The sequence below is a fragment of the Centruroides sculpturatus genome, unplaced genomic scaffold, assembly GCF_000671375.1.
Source record: "Centruroides sculpturatus isolate CEXI.00-Female unplaced genomic scaffold, Cexi_2.0 scaffold2395, whole genome shotgun sequence".
NCBI classification, from domain to species: Eukaryota; Metazoa; Arthropoda; class Arachnida; order Scorpiones; family Buthidae; genus Centruroides; species Centruroides sculpturatus.
The window spans coordinates 8,010-32,433 of NW_019386524.1; the positions used below are offsets into that span (position 1 = coordinate 8,010).

At 37.8% G+C, this 24,424-nt stretch overlaps 2 protein-coding genes across 3 annotated transcripts; one reads left to right on the top strand and one right to left on the bottom strand.

The window, feature by feature from the left end:
* Positions 1–8,752: 8,752 nt before the first annotated feature.
* Positions 8,753–20,731, top strand: LOC111615211 (tubulin alpha-1A chain). Of its 2 annotated transcripts, XM_023356622.1 has the most exons (6): positions 8,753–8,809; positions 13,815–14,037; positions 14,117–14,418; positions 14,481–14,743; positions 19,508–19,772; positions 20,164–20,731. In XM_023356622.1, exons 1-6 carry the CDS (start codon positions 8,807–8,809, stop codon positions 20,458–20,460), a joined length of 1,353 nt encoding a protein of 450 aa, XP_023212390.1. In that variant the 5' UTR covers positions 8,753–8,806; the 3' UTR covers positions 20,461–20,731. The 2 variants fall into 2 exon arrangements, with proteins under 2 accessions (XP_023212390.1, XP_023212391.1); XM_023356623.1 differs by lacking the exon at positions 13,815–14,037 and having other exon boundaries at positions 8,776–8,809.
* Positions 20,732–23,402: 2,671 nt separating this feature from the next.
* On the bottom strand, positions 23,403–24,224 carry LOC111615215 (histone-lysine N-methyltransferase SETMAR-like). The gene has a single exon (XM_023356628.1). It carries the CDS (start codon positions 24,069–24,071, stop codon positions 23,403–23,405), a length of 669 nt encoding a protein of 222 aa, XP_023212396.1. The 5' UTR covers positions 24,072–24,224.
* Positions 24,225–24,424: the final 200 nt, after the last annotated feature.

Here is a 24,424-nt window from a genome sequence, read left to right on the forward strand (position 1 = left end):
TTGATACATAATTATATATAATAAAAAAATCTGAAAAAAATATATGTTTATTATTATTTTTCTAACAAAAAACAATTAAGAATATGGTTGACAAGTACAAGGTTTACCGTTAAGTTATGACTCCTTACGTGTTTTGTTCAGATTGATGACAGTGGTTAGTCATTAGCGCGAACAAGACACGCAATGATTCATAAACATTAACATTGAATGGTATAAAAATATATTTCCTATTAACCGGCCAATAAATCAGTAGTATTAGTAAATACTATACATAATTTTATATTACTTTGAGCTCGGTAAAGATATTATGATTAACATTAGAATATCTATCTCCTCATTGCGATGAACCGGTATTTAAAAATTATCTAAATAATATATAAAAATATTCTAAAAGTATTACACCTTAAAACAAATGAAAAATTAATATTCCTTTTAGCTAAAAGTAAAGACAAAAAAATCAAATTTACATAAAAATATTAATTGAATCGAGTTTTCTAATACTTAAATGACAAATTTTGTCACGTAAAATGTATTTAAAATACAAAGTAAACTTTATTCGTCAGAATTAATCAACGTTATATTATAAGAAACGTCAAAAAATTTACCTGTAAGGAAGATGAAGAGGATGGGCGAAATCATTGTATACAAGAGAAGTTCGAATTGAATCGTTTATATAGTAGCGTGACAGATACGATAACCAGAATGGAGATTATTTGCAGCGAAAATGAATTACTTCCATGTAAAAACCATGCCATCAAGGCTTTTTCATTGATATGAATTCAGCTGTTCATACAACTTTACAATATATTTTTCTCTCCCTGTTTTTTTGAATTTTTAATCTGTCGTATTTGACATGCAATTCAGGCCATAGTATATCTTCTTCCCATTCTTTGCTTCAGCTTTCAACCCACGTGTAAGAACAATTTCCCTTATATATATTATATTTATTTTTTTTTTTATCTGAAACTGTGTTTGTGTTCCAAATTTCAAACAGAAATGGTGGAAAGTCTGAGCAAAAGCTGTTTTCTCCTGTTTTAATGAACTGAATACTTAAAATGGCTACTATAATAATTTGCCATGACCAAATCTACACATAAAAGCACAAGCCATAATTTATGGCTTAAATTAAAATTATTTGGTAGAAGGCATCTCACAAGTTAGGGCTTAAGGCCCAAGTCTAATTCCAGTTCTGAGCCATTCAATTATATCAAAAATTTTTCAGTTATTTCTTAGAACAAAAGAAATTCCTTTAAAAAAATCATTAATTTCAGAAACAACATCTAATTTATAACTTTATATGATTAATGTTAATTTAAATGATTAATATTTTTAAATTAAAAACATAACAACAAAATAAACAATTATTCCTTTTAATCTCTTCATTGTACACATTTGCTATTAAAATTGTTAACAGCAATACTACAGACTGCACATATAACAATTGATTATTTAACGGAATATTCTATTCTCCACTTATGACCCACTTACAAAGTTATCAAAATAAAAACGTTCTGGAAGATATATTGTTTGTTAATTTGTTCAGAGAATTTTCACTTGTTAGAGTTGAAACTTAAATCAATAAACTGACTAGAATCTTTTAATCTCTTGTTTTATAAACTTTAAACGTGAGGAATAATAATAGTAGCAATAATGCTAATGATATGGTAAAATAACAGAATAATTTTGTTACATGTAAAAAGAAAAACACAAACAAAAGTGCAAAGGTTCGAATCTACAGTCTATTGGTCTAGTACTTAGAGTCTTGTCCACTCACCATCGCCATTTTTTTTTTCTTTTTCATTAGATCGTCATCATTTCCCCATTTCGGGGATCAGAGTCACCCTTGTCCCGCTATCAGCACCACAAGGAAAACGCTTACTTTATTAATTGAACTATTAAACAAAATATACTTATAAAAAACACCATCGCCATTACAAAAAGCGAAACTTCCAAAGTCTTCTAAGCTAAATTTTCAAAGACCCGTTTTTCGGAAACGCTTGAAAATTGAGTCCACGACAGCTGCTTGTGTTTAAGTCTACTTGCTCACCAAGTTACGTTCCAATCGGAGATCCGAACGTATGACTCGCTTCTTGTAAAACAAACTAGAACTATAAATGTATTGCTATTTTGTGGGTGGAAAAACAGTTTTTGAGTTAAACTAACTTATTGTTACTTTCTTCAATAGAGTTTCCCGTAACTCTTCTATAATAGTACTACATTGCATATCAATAATTGCAGTTACACGAAAAAATCAATAGTTCTTAAGTGGATAAAGTTCTTAATGTCCATAACTCAAGTAGACCTAAGTTTTAACGTTTTCACGGTAATATTAAAGAAATACTCGAAGAAATGTTTCGTCAATATTTGAATGAAGACAAAAATATGCAATTTTGTTGACTGAAATATCCATAAAATTTTCGTATAAACAGTCTTTTCTAATAATTGGATATTATAAGTTATAAAAACGTTTTGAAAATCAGACAAAAATATCATGATAAAGAAGGTTCCCACTAGAGCCTACCACCATCGACATTATTCGTGAAATTCAATGACTGCACATGTCCATGAAACTCTGTATGTTTGATGAATCGAATAGATCGTGAGTCTATTTGAACCTTGATGGAAATCGACGTCATTATCCGTTATCCAATTGTTTTCTATTGACTACTAGTCTCCGAGACAAAGCATTTCGAAAATGGCAAACAAATTATTGAAGATGTGCAACAGAGCCTTTGTTTATGGGATAAATCAGTACATGAATACAGAGACAAAGAAAACACATGAATATCCATTGGTAGTCACTTTGCACCTTCGGTGTTTCATTGGTAGTACAGACTAAAATATGACATAATGCCCTATTAAATCAGAAACTTTTGACAGATCCCTGGACCAAATTCCAGTAACGCTCTAAACCCGACTCCGCCGGACCTGGCTGCAATGAATTCACTGTTTTCCTCGATTTTTTTTCTCAATTTTTACTTTCCCGGCTCTGTTATATATAACAGAGGAAAAGTATGGCAATCGGTCAAAAAATGACCCCAAGATTTTTACATTTTTGACTTGGCCTTGATAACCTTGAAATGTCGAGAAATGCAAAAAAGTTCGGGATTTTTTCTGTATATATGGATGGATGTCAGTGTGTGTATGGGGGCACAGTTTTGTTCACCCTCTTTGAAGTTTAATAACTCTTGTGCGTTATGTCGAAAATTTCTAAAATTTTGCAAAATGGTTTGTGTGTTAGGGGTAAATTTTGGTGGTTAAAGCTCGAGAGGATGGGATAGAGGGGTTATACGTCATATTTCGAGTGGGGTCGGACTTAATGAAGATTTTACTCGTTATTAGCATTTACAATTTTTTTTTAATTTTATAAAAGTGATTTCTGCCATAAAAATTAAGCTTTTGACATTTTATAATAATTAATAATGTAAAAAGTTTTTAAAATAAAATCTCATAACAGATGGCGCCATACACAAATTTAAAGTTTGATCAGGAAAGTTACACAACTCGTTGCTGGAGTTTTAAATGTCTCATTTTATCCCGGTCATAGAAACATAGGTATTTAAAAACAAATTACACACGACCCAAAAATTTTCTTCTTTTCGGAAGACTTGCTGAACAATTTTCGACTTCCCACAATAATGAACATCACAAAGTACCATTACTGTACATCAAAATAGACGCGCATGTTTCATGTCCCACAATATATATGCACTCAATCTTTCTGAAGCTTTGGAACACCATTTATACACTTTTTATTTAATGGAGTATTACATAAACGTAACCTTATCCATTTTAAATATATTTATATCAAAAATGGACAAACAATTCAATTTTTATTATTCTCACGAAACAACGAAGCAGTAAACTAATTAAACTTTGTTGTAATGAATAAAATAGAAGCATGAAATTGTCTACCATTGAAATAATATGCTGCAGTATAAATTGGAATAAATTTTCAATGAAAGCTTTAAGATCTTTTTCACGGGACACTCGAAGCAAGATTGTTGAACACCGATTCATAACACCGAACCACTACCGTAATTCATAAAACGAAGACTGCAAACTTTCGTCCGGTCGCTTATGGGTTTCCTATTTGTAATCCGTCGCTTTTTAACGGATATTCTTCTGAATATTTACCAAACGTTGCGCTTTCCTCCCTTCTGCACGGTATCGATCGCACCGATCAATAGCCGTGTTCTATGATTTTGTTCACCTTACTATATAAACTCTTTTGGAACTATTGTCACGACGTAACCGAAATTAAAGATCCCGGATATTGGCCACTTCTGGAAAGGACAGATTGTACTCATCGATTAAAATTATGACGTCAACGACTACGTTTATTTTGAAATAAGCGATTACTTTTTGTGCTCACAAGAGGCTAAAACAACACTTTATGTAAATGTATTGCGATCAAAGGGAACAGAATACTGTAGACTGTTCCGAGGGTGTGGCGGAAAAGTCGGTCGGTATCCAGCGAAGGAAAGAAACGACAGACATTTGCTCGATCGAATAAGTCTTTGCTTAAAACGTAAATATAACTGTTTCGTTTAAAGTAAGTTGTCACTATTATAATTGCGTCCGATTTTAGCGAAAAATACGTCACTTACTGTGGCTACTGTAAGAAGAAAAGGACGGGCGAACAAAAGAAATTGACAATTTATCGATAGAAATATTTAGTGTGCTTTTTTTAATGGATACATACAATAAATTCATTAATTCAAATTAGGTACAATCTTGCAATATAGGACGGAAAATAGTAAGACTTTTTCGATTCGTTCTAAAACTAAAACAAAATGCAAATAAGAACAAGAGAATTAAACCAGAAACTGGATTACACAATGCCATAATGCGATAAATAGTAGCAACGTAACAGAATAAGAATGTTTTTAATGTTTCTTATATCTCGACGGAATCGAGTAGGAATAAAGGAAACAGTTAATAGTTTTCTTCGATTTCTTTAAGGTTTCTTACAGACCGGAAACTATCGGAATATTGTAAGGTCTCTATCGATAAGACGAGATCCAGGCTTAAAGTGGGATATCGATCGACGTTCGTCCATTAATTTCACACTCGGCATTCGGATCCCAGGTTATATCTAAGACGATTCTAACACCCGTCCCGTTGGACGGGAAATTTCTCCGTCGCACATGCCGTTAAATAGCCGACATAAAAAACCCGCAAAAATTTCCCATCCGTCGTAACCGAGATTCCCGAGGAGGAGGACCGCCGTCTGTACCCTCTCCAAGACGACCTGTCATCTAATCTAAACATTTACAGACTTGTGCGAGTTGGTAGTTAGCGAGAGCGTCAACGTGTAGCGCATACCCCAACAGAAAGGTTCTAAAGCGTTAGAGATGTTTTTCAGCCTTTCTTAAGAAATCGTCAGTCCAGATAATATTTAAACAATACACTTTATTGTAATTTGTGATCATTGACTTTCGTCGAACACTTCCGATCTGCCGTCGTTCCCAATATTTTCCGCCTTCCCTGGACAGACAACCGTTTGAAGTAATCTATCCGTCGATGATCGGCTGGCTCTCGATCCATGCAGATAATTTTGATGGAAGCGTCGAAGGAAAACAAACAGAGAAAATTACTACGCTAATCCGGAAATTCCACCAATAAATCAAACCGGAAGATAATGGATTCCTAGGAGAAAGAGAAGATCCTTCGTTACCTGGACGTTATAGGAAACGTGATGTTAAGTGACTCCAGACTTGTTGCGTATCCTCGTATCGCATAACTGTAGCGTATCGATCTAGTGATACGCTACCATTCAATGCGGCTTGTCCTTCTGTATCACGTCTCGGGAAAGGGAAGAAGTTGTAGTTTGGACTCGTAGTTTTGAGCAACAACGACCACATCCACGAAGTTAGCAGCTGCCGGTATACATCTGATTTCATTAGAATCTTAAAAGAAAGAAGTTGTGGCACTTGTAAATGCCGTAAGTCTAGCCAATACGGAAGTTTACGGAGGGTAGAATCCGTTGGGTGGACTTCCATTTAAACACGTACAAAAACACTAACTTGCGGCGCATAGCCTATGCATTCCAGCGTGAAACCGAGACGCGAAGAACTGATAAAAAAAAGTGTGCGTCCAGACCGCTTCAATAACGAATCTAGCGTTTGATGCGATGGAAAAAGACTGATGAGCTAGCGATGACATTTATTGGGTATCAGTGTATCAATATTTTGATAGGGAAACGTGATAGGAAACGTGCGACGGGTGCCGTCCACACTGATACGATACTGTGATTCCGATATGCTTTGCCATATTAAATAGCTCTGACATCCGACCCCAGCAGCTTACCGCTCTGGAAGACCCGAGAGCGAATCCGGGAGGGTCGAAACACAGGAATTATTCGGAAATGATCCCTCCGGATACGTCGGGTCCCTTCCTCGTCACCCGGCAGCGCCATCGTAGATATGGCCGAACTCGGCGAAAAATACAATAATTAGAGAAAGAAATAAGAGGCTTTTCATCTTTCCAGAGAACTTCCTTTAACGAAGATCTTTCCATCTTCGTTAGTTCGGTGGAAATCAAAAATGAACTCGATCGTTACCACCGAAAATGATCGGGCGCTTATCCCGTTGGTGAATGGAGGCGTGAGACAGTCTAGGACAGAACTTTCCTCCCGCTTTCGAAATTAGAAAGCAAGCGACCTCACGATGATAAAAAAGGAGTCTAGTCTTAAGTACTATCTGTAATACAAAAGTTTCGATATAGCATAGTAACGGGAGGGTTAAGTCGCATATTCGAACATTCATTAGCGCGTTACAGCCTATCGCTCCATTATCTCTCCTATCTCGACTTAATTGCACACCTAAATATTTGTTATGGACACAAGTTGTACCGTAAGTTTTAATATTCTATTACAGTTTATACTTTCCTCGTACAAATAGTTTCCGAGACTAATAGAATATACTACAGTCATTTACGCACGGTATATCTTCGAATATGCCACATAAGCACAATAGCAATGGGAAGTTTGGTATTGTCAAAAATAATTAAGACTAAGCCTTCGGGAGGAAATTGAAAGAATAAAATAAAGAAAAATCTCCGTTTCGCTTCCTCTATACGCCTTTATGTTTAATTGGCACAGAGAACAATTTCCTCAGATCGGCGATAGGAAAAGTTACGCGATGGCGACCCTTAATCCTTTCTCCGTCTAAAACCGCTTTCTTTCGTACGTTGCGATGGGAAAGATACGGCGGTTGGCCTTACGGAACGTCCACTCGTGCGAAGTACACCTTAACATTATGTCGCCACGCCTCAATAACGTAGCGCTTTAGTACTCGACGCAAGAGGGAAAGCCAACCGCCAGCCCGTTACTTCTGACGGGTGAACCGCGAGCGGACTTTAATTCGGAACGTAAAAGATGAAGATAGGATTTGCCTTCTTTTCTTCTTTCTTCCTTCTTTTCCTCTTAAAATTTTGATTTTCACACATCGACATTAACCGAATAAAGACAACATTTGAATGGGGAATAGACGTCGAACGTTCACTCTTTGGGGTGATTTTGTTCGAGACTTGGAACGAAACATTAAACAGGAATTTTATTTACCGATTAGAGTAAATAGTGCTTTTTTCACCATAATCCAAAAGAATAACAGTTTCTAATTAAACTAAAATCCAATTTTCCCTTAACATTTCGTCAAACGTCCTTAAGTCTAAGTGGCTTCGGCCAGTTTTCGTTCCGGAAGGATTTTTCTTTGGAGAGTCTAATAGTCAACAATTGGCGAACTAAATTGACGCCGTGGGTTCGACGATTAACGATGGTCTGTAAAAACCGGACGAAGAGAAGGTGTAAATACCCGACAAAACTTCGGATTCGCGTCGGAAGGACAAAAAGCGCAAAAAAATAGTTGAGAAAAATTGACGAGACGTAGGAACGGTAAACCCGGAACTGAAGTTCGCGAGTAGAAAGACTTTCCGGACGTTCGAGTCCATCGGAACTGACGGAGACGGTGGCCGAAAATAGATCGATCTACTCGGATTTCTTTCCGGAAAGTAGCGTCCTCTCTCTCTATGGCATAAAAGATTTTCGATTCCGGTTCCGGGTTTTCGAACGAGAGCCACTTGGGCCGTGAAAAACAGAGAAAGGAACGAAAAATGGGAATCAGAACCGGGAAGAGGACAAAGAATTATTTCGACTTTTTCCGATATTCTACGCGAGAAACCGAGCGGAATGACTGCCGACGGCACTCATCGTAAGAAATTACTCGGACGTCAACGAAAACGCCGTAATACGGAACAAAGAAAACAAACGATATCCATTCGGGTTTTTCCACACCAGTAAAAAAAATTGGCCGGTGCTTCACCCCGATTGGGTGGGCGCGCGATTCTGACGGAGTCGAACGGACGGCCGAAACCTTTTCGACGACGGACCACCTTCCGTTTTCCGTCCGACGGAGTAGCCCGCGAAGTGAGCTCCAACTTCATCCGTCATTCCCGTTCCTCCAAAACTCCGTAAGACAGGTTGGGGGAAAAATGGCGGTCGACCGCCGAGATCGACCTCTTTCCTTTTGTTTGTTTGTATTTGCGCACCTTCGATTTCGGTTGCCGGGGAGCCGCGCGCCGTCCGCGAGAACGGACCGTCGCGTCACGCTCCGGACGGCTAGAGCCGCCTGTCGGGCGTCGGACGGGGCGCGCGGAATTCCCCCGTCGACCAATGGCCGGAGGCGACTCCGTCGACCAATGGGGGGCCCTCTCTCTCCTTTATACGCTCTCCCCTCCGTCGCCGCCGCACTTTTCTCGCCGCAGACACCTCGAAGTCCCTTCGGTGAGCTCCTTCCACGTCGAAATGGTAAGAATCCCCTCCCTTTCACCTCAACGCGGCCTTCCCGCGGGCGCCGGTTTCCCTTCGGGCCCCATGTCTCTCGGACTTTCGAGGAGAAGAGAACGAAATGTATCCCGAGAAACTCCGTTTTCTCACCTTCCAATTACAAAATTTTCGTCCGGCACCCGGACCCGGAATCGATCTCCTTCCCGTAATTAATCGATCGGTCGGCGGCCGCCTGGGTTTTGGCCGTTCCACCGACTTCCGTGCGAAGTTTCATGGACGAAAGTTCTGCACCCGTCCGGAAAAGCCGAACGTGGTTTAAACTTAAAGAGGAAGAGAAAAGTGTACGTTGAAATGGGCGGACGGGGAAGCATTACGTAAAATTGGAAAGAGCATCGGCAATTTTCTAACCGTTTTCCATCCGGTGGTCGTCCAAGGCGTTAAATTGAGGAATTCGGAAGTGGAGAAGGAGAATGTCGGAGAAATATTCGACGAACGCGCTCCACCTTTTCTAGGCGTAACCGATTGGAGGAAATGCGACGATAAACGAAAGCCTCGGTTTAATAGAGCGGATGTAAACTTCCCGAAAGACTCCCTGAAAAGTCGGGCCCGAAGGACGAAGTTCTCCTTCCCTCTCTTTCTTACAAAATGAAATGCCGCTTTGGCTGGGACGAGTGAAAAATCGATGGGAACAGACCGCCGTCGTCGAAAAATTCAGTTGTCCTCTCGGCACCGAAGGGCCAAAATAATTTCTAGTTTGCATTTTTCGAAACTTCTTATCGACGAAGTCGGCGAAAAGAGGAAACACCGTGCGGAAAGCGTCGGGCGTGAACGATAGGCTGCCACAATATTTCGGAAAAGAATGAAGTAGGATATTAAAAAAGGAAGTGAAGCCAATCACGCTCACGCAACGCGCTATTGGATATTTACGATTAAAAAGTAGGCCTACTTTAAAAAATAATTGCGGTCGTTTCCAAATTTTTACGTGAAACCGGGGATGACCGGTAAAGAAGTTGGAGAAACGCTACATGAGCACCTTTCTCGGTCGATATTTACCGCTCTCGATAATAGGACAACAAACAAACGGCTATTTTTAGAATTGGAAGGGGACGCGGGTTTCCGGGAAGGAGTCCAATCGAATCGATCGATAACTACGGTATTTGGAACACGGTGGGTAGGATCGACCAGCGCCGCTAGAAGGCGTCCGTCGTTTCTTTACTGCGCTTATAGGAAAGAAAATGGAAGCGTTGCCAGAATTCTTTGGCCGAATTAAAGAATATTTAAAACCGAAAAGTGATTAAACTCTCCAAATTTCATTCGACCCCATCCCATCTGAAAACAGTATAATCGAATGCCTTTTTACTTAATAACTTGCATTTTGTTTATACATTTTAGCTTTCGATTTAAAAATCAGTTTTCGCAGTTTTCGCAATAATGGCAAAATTATAAATATTTGCATATTTTAGTGTAATTTAGAGTTTAAAATGTTTAATGCTAAGCCATGGCTTATGGGGAAGGATGCGGATTGATATATAAGGATAGGCATACGCCCTTGAGAAAATCCATTACTAACATTACGATATACGGCCATTAAAATATGAATAAGAAGGACGCATTTCGTTCCTTCTCCTTTCGATAAAGGACAGTTTAGCTAGTTTAAAATAAACGACGTATAGAAACTTTACATTAAGTTAAGGCTTATATCTCCGATGGTTGGAAAAAGGAAGTGCTAAGTGGCATTGGTTGGTGTGTACTGTATTTATTCGAAAGAAGTTAATTCCCACCAAGTCTTCGCACTCGATAAACTTCTCTGTTTGAACCGAATGGAATTAGCTAATCCCGATGGATTTCATTTTTCATTTTCATTCATTTCATTCATTTTCATTCAATCCCGATGGATATTTTATAATTTTTGCCACGGAGTTAACCTTCTTTAAGTGAATTACTGAGGCGCTGCAATGTGGAATACTCAAAAATTGGCCAAGGTCTATTTTAAAACGTTTTTCGATTTTTTATTATGAATTAAATTTTCGCTCTAGATACTTATTACGAACTATCACGAGAGACAACAGAAAAACATATAAGCCTAGTTCTGTATTAAAGTTTCGTCTAGTACAGTACAATATGTAAGTAACTTTATTGCACATTATTTCTAAAGTATATGTTAAACACAAATAAAGCATCATTTAAATACGACGTCGCTAATTTTAAGTCTATTTAACTACGTAATCCGTCACTGTTTGTCGTCAATTTTTAGACACCCCCATGCTCGTGTCGGGCTTGAACTGCGCTCCGATATGAAAATCAAACATTTCTATAAAACAGATCTATAGTGCCATATGTTAATTCATTCGTATTTCCTGCAATACGAGCTAATTTACAGATAGGCCAATAAAAAAGGAAAACAAATTTAATGATTTTTCACAGAAGAGTCTGATGGCATTCTACTAAGTAATTCCTAGAGTTAATATGTTAGCCCAGTGTTTTTCAACCTTCTTGAATACAAGACTCCTTTACAGGTTAAAAAATTCTGGCGACCCCCCTAGGGCCATATTAAAACTATGTCAGTGATTTTAAAAACTATGTATTTAATTATCTTTCTGTTGAGACAAATTATTGTTGATTAAAATGAACATTTCGGAAGGATCGATAATAACTTAACACATAAAGTATGAAACTTCCTTTAATTATAACATTGGGCACAGGGTGCTGTTCACCTTTTTTTTAGGATCAGAATTTTCAGCTTCTACTTTTCTACTTTTTCTATTTCTTTCTGAAATTCAACTCAACACTTTTACGGCTATGATTTTCTGGAGTGGGCCGTACCCACCCACGCCCCTCCCTGGCTACACCCATGGTTGAGACCTACATATCGATCAAAAAATTGTACTGTAAAATAAACAGGTACAGCCTTCTCGCTGAAATTGTAGTTTTTTAATGTAGTGTAGGACCTACAGACACTTGTCTTTTTCTTTTACCCGCGACCCCCACTGGGGGTCGCGACCCACAAGTTGAAAAACACTGTGTTAGCCTATATGCCGGTATATCTGTCTTTCAGCCGGTATATCTTTATTTGTAATCTATATCTTTAAAGGTTAAATTATTGTCATTATTCTTTGTAAAATAAGTCTGGCGGAAATACAGTATTAAAAACGTAAAAACACGTAAACAGATAATAAAAATATCTTCTTTACTCGCCATGTTTTAGATTGTTTTGCATAATTTGGCAGAGGCGTAGCCTCTAAAGTAAAGTCGTCCTGCTGTGGAGAATAGTTTGTTCCTGGTGATTAGACATGGCGAGTACAGAGAAATTTTTATTATCTGTTTACGTGTTTTTACGTTTTTAATATTGTCATTATTCTTTCGTATTAAAAGTTTCAACAACCAGAAAGCTTCCAATAAGTATTTAGTACAGCGTTTCTATTAAAGTATAATATTTAAACGAACATCATGACAATGACGGGCTGAAGTTTTTCATCATATTTTTTATTTATTTAATTTAAAATATATGCTCTCTACATCAAATCAGTAGTGTCTTGCCCCTGTACATCATATTTTTCCTGTTAGCAACGTGCTGATCAGCAGAGTCGTGCTGATCAGCACGTTGCTAACAGGAAAAATATCTGATTCAACAGGAAAGTGCTGATCAGCAGAGTCGTGCTGATCAGCACGACTCTGTTGCTAAAAGGAAATGAAATGAGTTAAATATTTTTGAATTGAAATAATGTGAGTTTCGGTTTGCATCNCGTGCTGATCAGCACGTTGCTAACAGGAAAAATATCTGATTCAACAGGAAAGTGCTGATCAGCAGAGTCGTGCTGATCAGCACGACTCTGTTGCTAAAAGGAAATGAAATGAGTTAAATATTTTTGAATTGAAATAATGTGAGTTTCGGTTTGCATCGGAACTTCATATACAGTTAATCGAGGCCTCATGTCCCTAAGCTTTCCATATCCGGTCTCGTCTTTCATCTATCTAACTCCGTTCTCGATATTGAGGAAGGATAGACAGTCAGGCAGATGGACGACAGCGGGAATTTATATGTTTACAATTTTTTCAAATTCCAGACCAACAAACAAGAATTTGGGGATGGGAACTCCGTATCAGTATAGTGTGGTTATAAACTCCGTATCTCCGTATGGTACCCCGTTTGGCCGAACCGTATTCCACAAGAAACAGTTTGGATCTATCAAACTTTTAGGCCGAAACTCCGTTAGCGTAAAACCAGCGTAAAAACACTGGCTGTAATTATTTTTAATAACGTGACCATCACGATGACGTAAAAATCCACTGACTTCTGAGTGGTTGATGGTGCCATATTACAGAGGTAGTCACGTCGAAATTTGAACTGTTCAACTCGCTTTACGCTTGTTTTATGTCCTGCTTCGAGGTAAAATATGATGGTCACGCGATTAAAAATAATTATTATTACGCTCAGGTTTTACGCTAATGGAGTCTTGGCTTTATGATATGGATACAGAAAATTGGAAAAAATAGGTGTGCGCCAAGTCTCCATTAGTCCATACAATCGGAAGTCGGAAGCAATCGACGAATAATAACGGATTGTGTTCAAAGTAACTTTTGACCGATTCAAGTTATTTCTGAACAATATAAAATTTAAAGTAAGAGTTTCTTTAGTCGTAAAGGAAATAAATAAACAAACAAGTACAGTGTCAGATCTGGCGACATCGCTGGAGCGGGGATTGACGACGGGCACTACCTAAAACTTGTCGTTTTCCACATAGAATGTGCCCACATACGAAAACCGGAATATGGAAAGTCGAAATATACGTCGTCTGTCGGCCACCCGTCCGATAAAAATGGCGTCTGAGAATGTTGGCGTGTTTATGGATTGAATTTTCATTCTCCACTTTCGATTCACTCCGATAAAAAACGCGAGATTAATTTGGGTGAAAAAAATATATCGAATAGATCGAGATTAGGGATATCAAGTATTTTAGAATCCGAATTTTAACTACGCACTCGCGAGTTCCTTTCGTTGTAAATTTTTTTCTTCTTCTCGGTGCAGCGCGAGTGTATCAGTATCCACGTCGGCCAAGCGGGCGTCCAGATCGGAAACGCCTGTTGGGAGCTTTACTGTCTAGAACATGGAATCCAACCGGACGGTCAGATGCCCAGCGATAAGACCATCGGAGGCGGCGACGATTCCTTCAATACTTTCTTCAGCGAAACGGGTGCGGGAAAGCACGTGCCGCGAGCCGTCTTCGTAGATCTGGAACCCACCGTCGTAGGTAAGAATTGGCGGAGATCGGACTTCCCGATCCGGCACTTTCCGTACTTTTCTTTCTTCACCCGTGGTTTCTCTTGCAGACGAAGTGCGAACGGGGACCTACCGCCAACTGTTCCATCCCGAACAGTTGATAACGGGAAAGGAAGACGCCGCCAATAACTACGCCCGGGGTCATTACACCATCGGCAAGGAGATAGTCGACTTGGTACTCGACAGACTTCGCAAACTGGCAGACCAATGCACTGGTCTTCAGGGATTTCTCATTTTCCACAGCTTTGGAGGTGGTACCGGGTCCGGATTTACCTCCCTGTTGATGGAAAGACTCTCGGTGGACTACGGGAAAAAATCCAAACTGGAATTTTCCATATATCCGGCGCCTCAAGTAAATCCCTTTTATTTCGGCCCCTCCTTTCCAGACAGTCCTCTAACTCCCTTCCTCCGTAGGTTTCGACGGCCGTGGTGGAACCCTACAATTCCGTCCTGACCACCCACACCACTCTGGAACATTCGGACTGCGCCTTTATGGTCGACAACGAGGCAATCTACGACATCTGTCGACGCAATCTCGACATCGAGCGTCCCACCTACACTAACCTCAATCGTCTCATCGGTCAAATCGTTTCGTCCATAACCGCGTCTCTGAGATTCGACGGCGCCCTCAACGTCGACCTGACCGAGTTTCAAACCAATCTGGTTCCTTATCCCAGGTGAGGACGTATTCGTCGCTATATCTACTCTCGGACAATCCAGAAAGTCCTGATTTAGCAAACTGCGAAGATCATTTGGGCTCTGTGTCGAGGTTAATATCTGTTCTGTCGTGTTTGGATAGCTTTTAGTGTTTGGATAGATTCTGGTATATAAAAATGCGGAAGAATGGAAAACGCTACGTGAAAGCTATTTATTTCAATATCTGACGGTGTAAATACTTTTGTTCGTAATGAACGAGAGATTGAAAATGTTTGCTTTTTTGTGATGTTTACTTTAACATCAATTCCTTTGTTTTGATCGATATTTATTTCCTCTACCAGAAAATTCATCGAAATGATCCAACTATTAGCAATATTGTGCAAAGTATTTCGAATATCTTTCCTATGTTCGTTTATATTCGTTATTTTCTAACTATAGTCGTTCCACTATCTCTGCCATTCTCATCTTCTTGTGCCTCATACATTTCTTCCTCAGATTCATTTTTCTTAAAGACATTATGGTGTTTCTCTTCACTTTCCGCGTCTCTTAACTTTGTACCTTTAGGAGAGAGGAGCGAACCGAGTACAGTACTTCGGGAAAGAACATTGTAAGCTTCTGTTTTGGCAGTTCTCGCAAGAAAGAAACATACGGATCCGATGATATTAGAAGCATGTTTTAAATATTTTCATGAGTTTTTATTCTAAATTTTCATGAAAAACTTCTGCGTAAAAAGTTTTACATTTTTATTTCACTTCTCCTGGCCTTTTCTTAAAGTTCTCCTATCTCTAAATGAGCCAAACGATTACTTTGGTCTGTAAAAAGTTTACTACGGAGGCCATTTTATACTAAATCGAAAATAGCTAAAATCATTAATAATTCGATCAACTCAATATATATTCAAATTTTCATATATTTCTGCGCATCTAGAGATCGTGCGGTTTAATTTGAGATCTCATTTGCGGAATTTTATCAATGCCAAGTGTGTGAACTAAGTGACTGTTTACTTTTTAAAATATATAGGGTAAAACCGGGTGAGATACCTAGTCGGGAGAGACGACTAGAGATTGTTTATTCAAATAATAATCGGTAGAACAAGTCACTAGTCACTTTAATGGTGACCACACTTAACGTTTTGAGTTTCATTATTTTCCAAATGGTTGTTTTGCTAATTTTTTCCGTAAAAAATAAGCTTATGTTTATCATCGCTCTATAAACATTTTTGCGACATTCACGTTTATACGAAATGTTCCGAGATTCGAATATGCTTACGTGATATTTCTGTTTCACGTGAAAATGAGATTAGTTGGTCATGTTGTTGTCGAATCCAGAGGTCCTCCTAATAATTTAAGTCTAAAATATAGAAATAAGCATCTCTCCCATATGGTTTGGGTGAGATGTCTAGTGGATTTAAGGGAGAGATGCATGCTTTTCTGAAATATTTTATTATGAAATTAATGAAATATATTAATTTTAGATGTTTACTGAATACAAAAAAAAGGAAAACTGGTGCCAATAGAAAAAATGTCTTACTGAAAGAACTTCGTTCTTCCAGTAAAACAGTACCAATTAATTAATAGTCAGCCTCACTATCAAGCAAGCAAAGGAACATTCCATATCGTACTCTTCGCAGAAGACTTAGTAATTTAGCACAGCGATCTATTGGATTAAATTCAATGTTAGGTACTCAAAATAAAAAAAATTGTATATAATAATCACATAATAAAGTCACAAAAGCGAGATAAGTAAAGCCGATTGAATTCGATGCTGAATATTCAAAACATGGGGGCACGAAACGTGCACAAGGTATATTACAGAGTATGGTTAGTGTGCAAAATACAAAAAGTACAAAATGTTAAATTAAATGTTAAATAAAACAGGCATCTCACCCTTAAGCATTAGGCAACTCTCCCGAGGTACATGCCTGAAACGGACAGGTGCCATTTCGTTGCCACCACTCTGTTACATCGAGTTTTTATTTAACTTTGTTCACTTTTCTTAAAAGATAACCCTTGGCTGTATATGTATCATATATTTGTTTCTTTTGGAAACCACAGTTAAGCGAGTTATATGCGTTAAAAAACTATAGGCATCTTATCCGGTTTTACCCTATATATACTCTCAAAACGCAAGAAGTCGCAGCTAACATTTACAGATTTTCTACTAAATATAATGAAGAATATGTCCTCGAAAATTAATGAAGGGTCGGAACTGATAATATAATATATATCCATGAAAAATTACTTCTTTTACAAAAATACATCAAATCTGTAGATGGAGCCTCCGCATGAGGGCAAGTCGTCAAAGGACACCAAAATATATTCTAATTAAACGCCCGATTTGAGTTATGAAATGACAAAAATGAAAAGCATTACGTTAAAAAAGTAAAATTGCGAGCTCCAACTGCCCAAGTGTTAATACTCCGTTTATCACTATGAGTATGCAAAAACGCACTTGATTAGAAAACAATTTAAAATTTTGATTTCTTAGTGTATTTTTTTTTTATAGAATTCATTGTGAATTAAATTCACAACCCTTTCTACTGTTTAAAATGCCTTCGAGACGACATTATGATGCAGCATTGAAACTTTTCATCCTTGTTACTCGTAAAAATAATTTTATTATAGCAAGTTATTAAATATTCATTAACGTAAACTCCGTGTCTTTCACTTATCACCTGGCATTCATCGGTGTATAGTTAGTATTTCTTATTCATTACGTTACGTATAAATTTATTTGCAATGTTACGGAACTCGATTCTACAATTCTTCTAGTTTGTTGTTTCGACTTTTGTATATTCTTGTTTATGACTATACGAGAATTTAAGTGTATTCTTTCGTTCAATGTCCGATATGAGTTAATTGTTAAAATACTTCAATATGGATTACATTTTTATTCTGTAACTAACGTTGATTGGAAGAAAGGATGAGAGACACCACCAAATAGGAAATTCCTTTTCAAATGCTAACGATTTGTGGTATTAAACGATTCGTTTTTTTACCAACTTTGACTAAAAGTGATGTCCTATCTTTTGGTTTATAAGTATTTCATCCTTTTTCCCTTGAAATTCCGAAAAAGAAGGGTAAAATACTTAGGAAAATCCGAAAATAGGAAAAGCGGCGTCGCTTGGTTTCTCCCAGAACCGAAATGCAAACCGCCGGATCAATAAAGTGGGTGGAAATGGAAGCGTGGCACCCTTCCTGCAAATATTATTTTTAAAAGTTACCGATCACAGAGTCGATTATAATGTCATCCGAATAGGCGGGGTTTGCATTTTACTCAACACGACAATCAAAAGGTGGAGCACGTTGCAACTTCGTTTCACCGTAGTTGGAAGTGAAACTTGAAAAACAAGAATAACCGAAAGTATTATTCGATGGAAATAAGAGCTGAGTATTAATGAAAAATGTCGAAAAATCGAAAAAGAAGTCTTCACAGTTATCATAGTCAAATACAGGTATATTGTTTACTTTACTTGTTTATAATAATGATATTTATAAGATAAACCATCATTTGTCTAAACTTCTAAATTCATTTTAATTAATTACTTCAAGAAAACTCTTGTAATTAAATTTATTTCATTGAAAGTATTTGAAAAAATAAAAAAATGAAAATTTTTTTTCCATACACATTTGCTGAAAAAATTGCAAAGAATGTATAAAAAAAAATAAATAACCAATAAATCAAGCCATGTCCAGAACATCTATTGTAAGTTTCTCTAATTACTCTGGAACAACTATCTGGGAATTTCAATTTTGGATTTTCAACATGATTTGAAGTAGATAAAGGATTAAATAAACGTGGTTAATTTATCTATCTATTGTTAATCTATAAGCTAGTGAATCATAGAATTCAGTACAATGAAATAGTCCAATGTTTGTCAAAATTATCGATCCACTCCGGCGAAAGAGCATAGAATTCCGTTTTGAAAAATGATTGTAAGGGAATATAGAAATACTGCGGATTACCTGACACATGTTCTCGGAGCACTAGTGGTTTTCAAATTATGATTCCCACGGACCATAATTTGAAAACAACTGAAATAGTCAATACTTACTTTAATGATCTCTTCGGAGGCAAAAATCACAAATAAATTCTTTTGCAACCCGCTTACTTTTGCTGTGTACTTATATTACTACAGAGCCACCTATCACCTATAGGCCTACTATTTTTTTTTCAATAAACGGCAAACACGCCGTTTGAAGTATCCGCTGTTTCAATTTCATACAATTTTAAAGCTTTACAACACTTTTCTAAGTAGAGAACTTAATTTCTAACAACCCTGTGCTTTATGAAGCAAAGAATTGTCTTTCACCATATAATAATCAATAACAACTATTATTAATTAATGCTGTTACCACAGATTTTCTGGTATAAAGTTAACACTATATAATACAAGAAAACATAATCAGTAAATGATATTAACATGATAACTGTGGCTTCTTCCCCACTATAACATACTGTTAATAAGAATACTTTTTTTATAACATTTTTAATCAACTAACTTCACCAACTTACACATTTTTCGACGTTATTCTCCATTCATGCTTGGTTCTTTTATTTTATTAGAATGTTATCGGTTATCATTTGTCAACTCTTACTTGTCGTATGAAATGTAAACTCCACCTAATTCGGTAACTGTAAGGATAGGAATGATTAGGTACGTCGTTGTCAAAAAATAAAAAAAAATAATAATACTCACGTCCCACCTGATCTCGGACCCTAAACCATGCCAAGATGAAGAGATTTAAAGCACTCTGACTAAAGAACACTTGAAATGTTTTCAGGATCCACTTTCCACTGGCCACCTACGCCCCGGTCATCTCGGCCGAGAAGGCCTACCACGAGCAACTGACGGTGTCCGAAATAACCAACGCCTGCTTCGAACCAGCCAATCAAATGGTGAAGTGCGACCCACGGCATGGTAAGTACATGGCCTGCTGCCTACTGTATCGTGGAGACGTCGTGCCCAAGGACGTCAATGCCGCCATCGCTAGCATCAAGACCAAAAGAACCATCCAATTCGTCGATTGGTGTCCCACCGGATTCAAGGTGAGTTCCTTCCCTACTCTTTCCGTTCTTTCCTCCGACCTTGCCTTGGCGTAGATTGTCATTTTCCCGAAAGAAAAGACGATTCGTTCTCTTCCGATGAAGAACGGATTGTCTTTCGGTCACGTATGAGTAATTAGTTATAACTGCGGGTAGACACTTAACGATAATTGACCATATTTCGGAATTACGCCAATTCGTTTCAATTGTTTTCACGTCATTTTGCAGTTTAGCAGGCACTTTTGTGCACACTTTCATAAAGTGTCCTCTATCGACTTGGACAACCAAGTCTATAGAGGTCCTATTTACATAGCAATTTGTGGTTTTCGGTAATTAGCGAAGCATACGGTTGAGGAAAAGAAATAATTTGCAAATTTTGTTTCTCTTTTCACAGGTAGGGATCAACTACCAACCTCCCACGGTGGTTCCCGGAGGAGATTTGGCCAAAGTGCAACGGGCGGTGTGCATGTTATCTAACACTACCGCCATAGCCGAAGCTTGGGCTCGACTCGATCACAAGTTCGACCTGATGTATGCTAAGAGAGCGTTCGTTCACTGGTACGTGGGAGAGGGAATGGAAGAAGGAGAGTTTTCCGAGGCTAGAGAGGATCTGGCCGCCTTAGAAAAAGATTACGAAGAAGTAGGAGTCGACTCTCTGGAGGGAGAAGACTTGGCCGGAGAAGAATATTGAGGCGGCCATTTTGATAAATATTCTCGCACCGACGATCGACCGCGTCTAACGCGCCGTTTCGTCCTTCCAAACGTGCCTTTAGAAGCGACCGAGTCATCCTTAATTCTATTTGAATCTGGCATATCACCGCAATTTCCTAGTCTACAATTACGGATTTGTTACGTAAGCACTTTGACACGCCCGGAAGTATTGAAACGTCGTAACGACGACGTCACCGTATATTTTTGTCACCTTCAAATCATTGATAATAAAAAACGAGTATTTCCTTTAATGGCGGTAACCTCATTTTGAGGGGGCTGATAACTTTTTTGAATTTCATACAAAGACAATTTTTATTTGTCCAACTATATACAAACCCATTTCCTTTTTGAACACTATTTTAAAGTACGGTATAAATGAATTTCGAGTGCGGGTTTATTTAATCCTCACCTCTCTTCAATGCATAATACAAGGCCATAAATAAATTATATATAGGCTACATTTAAAACTTATCTTAACATTATTTACGAATCTGTTGTTTTGGTATTTCTATCCTTTAATATTTCCCATGTTCATTTTTTATGCCAAGAACCTATACAATATTATTAAATAAAATTATTATTGTATAACTAAAAAAAATTAAAGCATTTATAATACACTGGAACCTTATAAATCCATTTTAAAGCTCCCACTTTATTTCCCTATAAACTGTCTGTTCATGTGAAGGTTCTGATTCCTGAGATCTTATCCTCCGAAAACGGCAGATTGCAAAGAAAGACCGAAATGATCCCGAGCGCTGAGATATGGCCTCAGTAAGTTTGCCGTATTAATCTCTAATTCTCTGCCCGCAATCCGCAAGCCTACCTCTAATATTTTCCAATTATCATCCTTCACTTACTCATTTATACGCCAAATTGTGCTCTCCTCCATCTCTGTACCAATTGCAGTCAATAGTTCTTCCCAACCAAGGTTTCTCGCTCTGAGGCAAAAAGAACTTTTACCAGATAAACTTTCCTCACGCTCCTCAGTTTCACAATAATATTCTCCATTTCAAAAATTCCTGACTATTTGCACCAAGTAAAACACCCAAACTGCCTTCGTCCTTATTACACCGCCTAAATTCCCATTTCTTTCTCGCGCGTTGAAACTTATTCGTTAATTACGTGACACTGTACACAACATTCATCGCATATATTTTATCTTTCTTTTTATTTCACATTCATATCGTTATAAAACAAAATTATAGTTTTATTACCATTGCTTTCATTATTATCATTTTTTACATTTTTGAAATCCCTACCATATTTTGACAGCGTAATATTTCCCTGATCACGTTATTGTTATAAGCTACTTAGTAACGAGTATTCAGTCGATTGGGAGCGCTGATGCTATTCATACTCTCAAACTATGTTCCCGGACTAAATACGGTCAGTAAACATTTCATACAGAACTTAAAAACGATAGAAATAGGTTTAATTTTCAATATATGGAATGTACAAAATATTTGTGTCCTGCCTACGTACGATTTATGTGCAATTTAGACAACGGATTAATTTATTTCTCTCCCTGATTCCCTAGACATGTCTTTATTGTCTAGTGCAGTGTTTTTTAATCCGTGGGTCGCGACGCCCAGGGGGTCGCAAAGCCTTACACGGGGCCGCGGGAAAAAGAAAAAGACAAGTGTTTGTAGGGCCTACACCACAATAATAAAAAACTACAATTTCAGTGAGAATGCTGTGCCTGTTTATTTTGCAGTACAATTGGTTTTTCGATCGATATTTAGGTCTCAACAGAAAGAAAATTAAATACATAGTTTTTAAAATCACTGATATAGTTTTAATATGGTCCTGGGGGTCGCCAGAATTTTTTAACTGGTAAAGGAGTCACGTATTCAAGAAGGTTGAAAAACACTGGTCTAGTGCATTTCGCCATCCATTCTGATTCGTTCAAAACCGTTTCGCTAATCGAAAAAGCAAAAATTCCTGAAAAGTATGCGACTTACATATAGGGAGCGTTGCCTGGTAAAGTGGCTTTAATTAATTAATAAGGCTAGGTAAGCAAACCAATGATATAGTTCGTTATAAAATATACAATGCGACGGATTTAATACTATTGTTGGTTTAAGCTTAAAACAAAGAAACTAAAAATCTAAAATGTTGATTTCGTTTTTTTCCCCTTTATCCGCCTTTTATCATAGACAATGAATTTAACATCAAGGATACTCAGAAAAACGATTATATATCGTATTTTTCAAAAAATAAGCTATGCATTTCGGGTGATTTTTATACAAGTATTGTCACTCCTCTTCAGGCTTTTTTCATTTCTTTTAAAGTTTTCTGTTCGTACACCATCAATTTGTATGATAATAAATTGATATTTTTAATATGAATTAATAAATAAATTATCGATTTTCTGTTCTGAGTATTCTTGGTGAAAGTTCTATGTCACTTATAAAAGGCGGATATGGGGGAAACAAAATCAAATTTTTTTTTATTCAATCAAATGAAACGGTTTATGTCATTGGCTTGCTTATCCTGCTGTATTACGAGGGTAGTCCCAGAAGTACCCGACCTAACAAAGAAGACACAAAAAATTTGGTAAAACATATCTTTATTTTTCAACATAGTCTCCTTTTAGCTCGATACACTTTTTCCAGCAATGTACAATAGCTTCGATCCCCTGTTTATAGTGAGAATTGTCGGGCTTCTCAAAATAGCCATCAACCGCAGACTCCACCTCTTCATTGTTGGCAAATCTTTTATCACCTAGCCAATTTTTTTAAGTTTGGAAAGAAAAAATAATCCGAGGGGGCTAAATCTGGCGAATAGGGTGCGTGAGGAAGCAATTTGAACCTTAACTCATTGATTTTGGCCATCGCAATAACGGATGTGTGAACTGGTGCGTTGTCTTGATGAAACAACACTTTCTTTTTCGCCAAATGTGGCCGTTTTTTCTTGATTTCATCACTCAAGCGCTGCAATAAGTTCGCATAATACTTGCCGTTGATTGTTTTTCCTGGGCGCATCCCAAAAAACTGACGCCATGACCTTGCCAGCAGATGGAACTGTTTTCGCCTTCTTTGGAGCTGATTCTCCCCTTTCAGTCCATTGTTTCGACTGTTCTTTCGTCTCAGGTGTGAAGTGATGGACCCATGTTTCATCCATGGTTATGAATCGACGCAAAAACTCGGCTTTGTTGCTGCGAAACATTGCCAAAGACTCGATTGAAACATCCTCACGACGCTGTTTTTGTCCCATTGTGAGCAAACGCGGCACCCATCTTGCGCACAGCTTTCTCATGTCCAAATTTTCAGTTAAAATGCGATGTACAGCACTTTTTGAAATGCCTACCATGTCTGCTAGCTCTCGCACTTTGAGTTGACTGTCATCCAATACCATTTTGTGGATTTTTTCCACCATTTCTGGCATGGTCACCTCACTTGGTCGACCACTACGATGTTCGTCTTGGCAGCTCGTACGGCCTCGTTTAAACTCTGCCACCCAATATTTTATTGTTGTAAACGAGGGAGCAGACTCCCCCAGAGTAGAATCTAGCTCAGCTTTAATATTGGTTGGACTGAAACCTTTCAAATGAAAGTATTGTATCACATAACGATGACAAATTTTTTCCATGTTTACAAATTCACTGAGATTGTTCACTATTTATGGCTGCCAAAAAAATACTATACAACGTAACGTCTTCAAACTTCAAACTTAAGCTTTTTAAGGTTGATACTTTCGAACACAGTCGTTTTTTTTCAAACAAGTACCGCCATCTATGTCAGGTCGGGTACTTCTGGGACAACCCTCGTATAGCCGCTTTATTAGGCAACGCGTCCATTACTACCAATACGAGCAAATATATATCACATTCTAAGCTGATCTTCGCCAGGTCCTCAAGACTCTGGTTACACTGGTGTTGAATAGACAGAATCTGTAACATTCGTTGGGAGATCCAATGATAGTTATGTGACCATGGCCTAAGA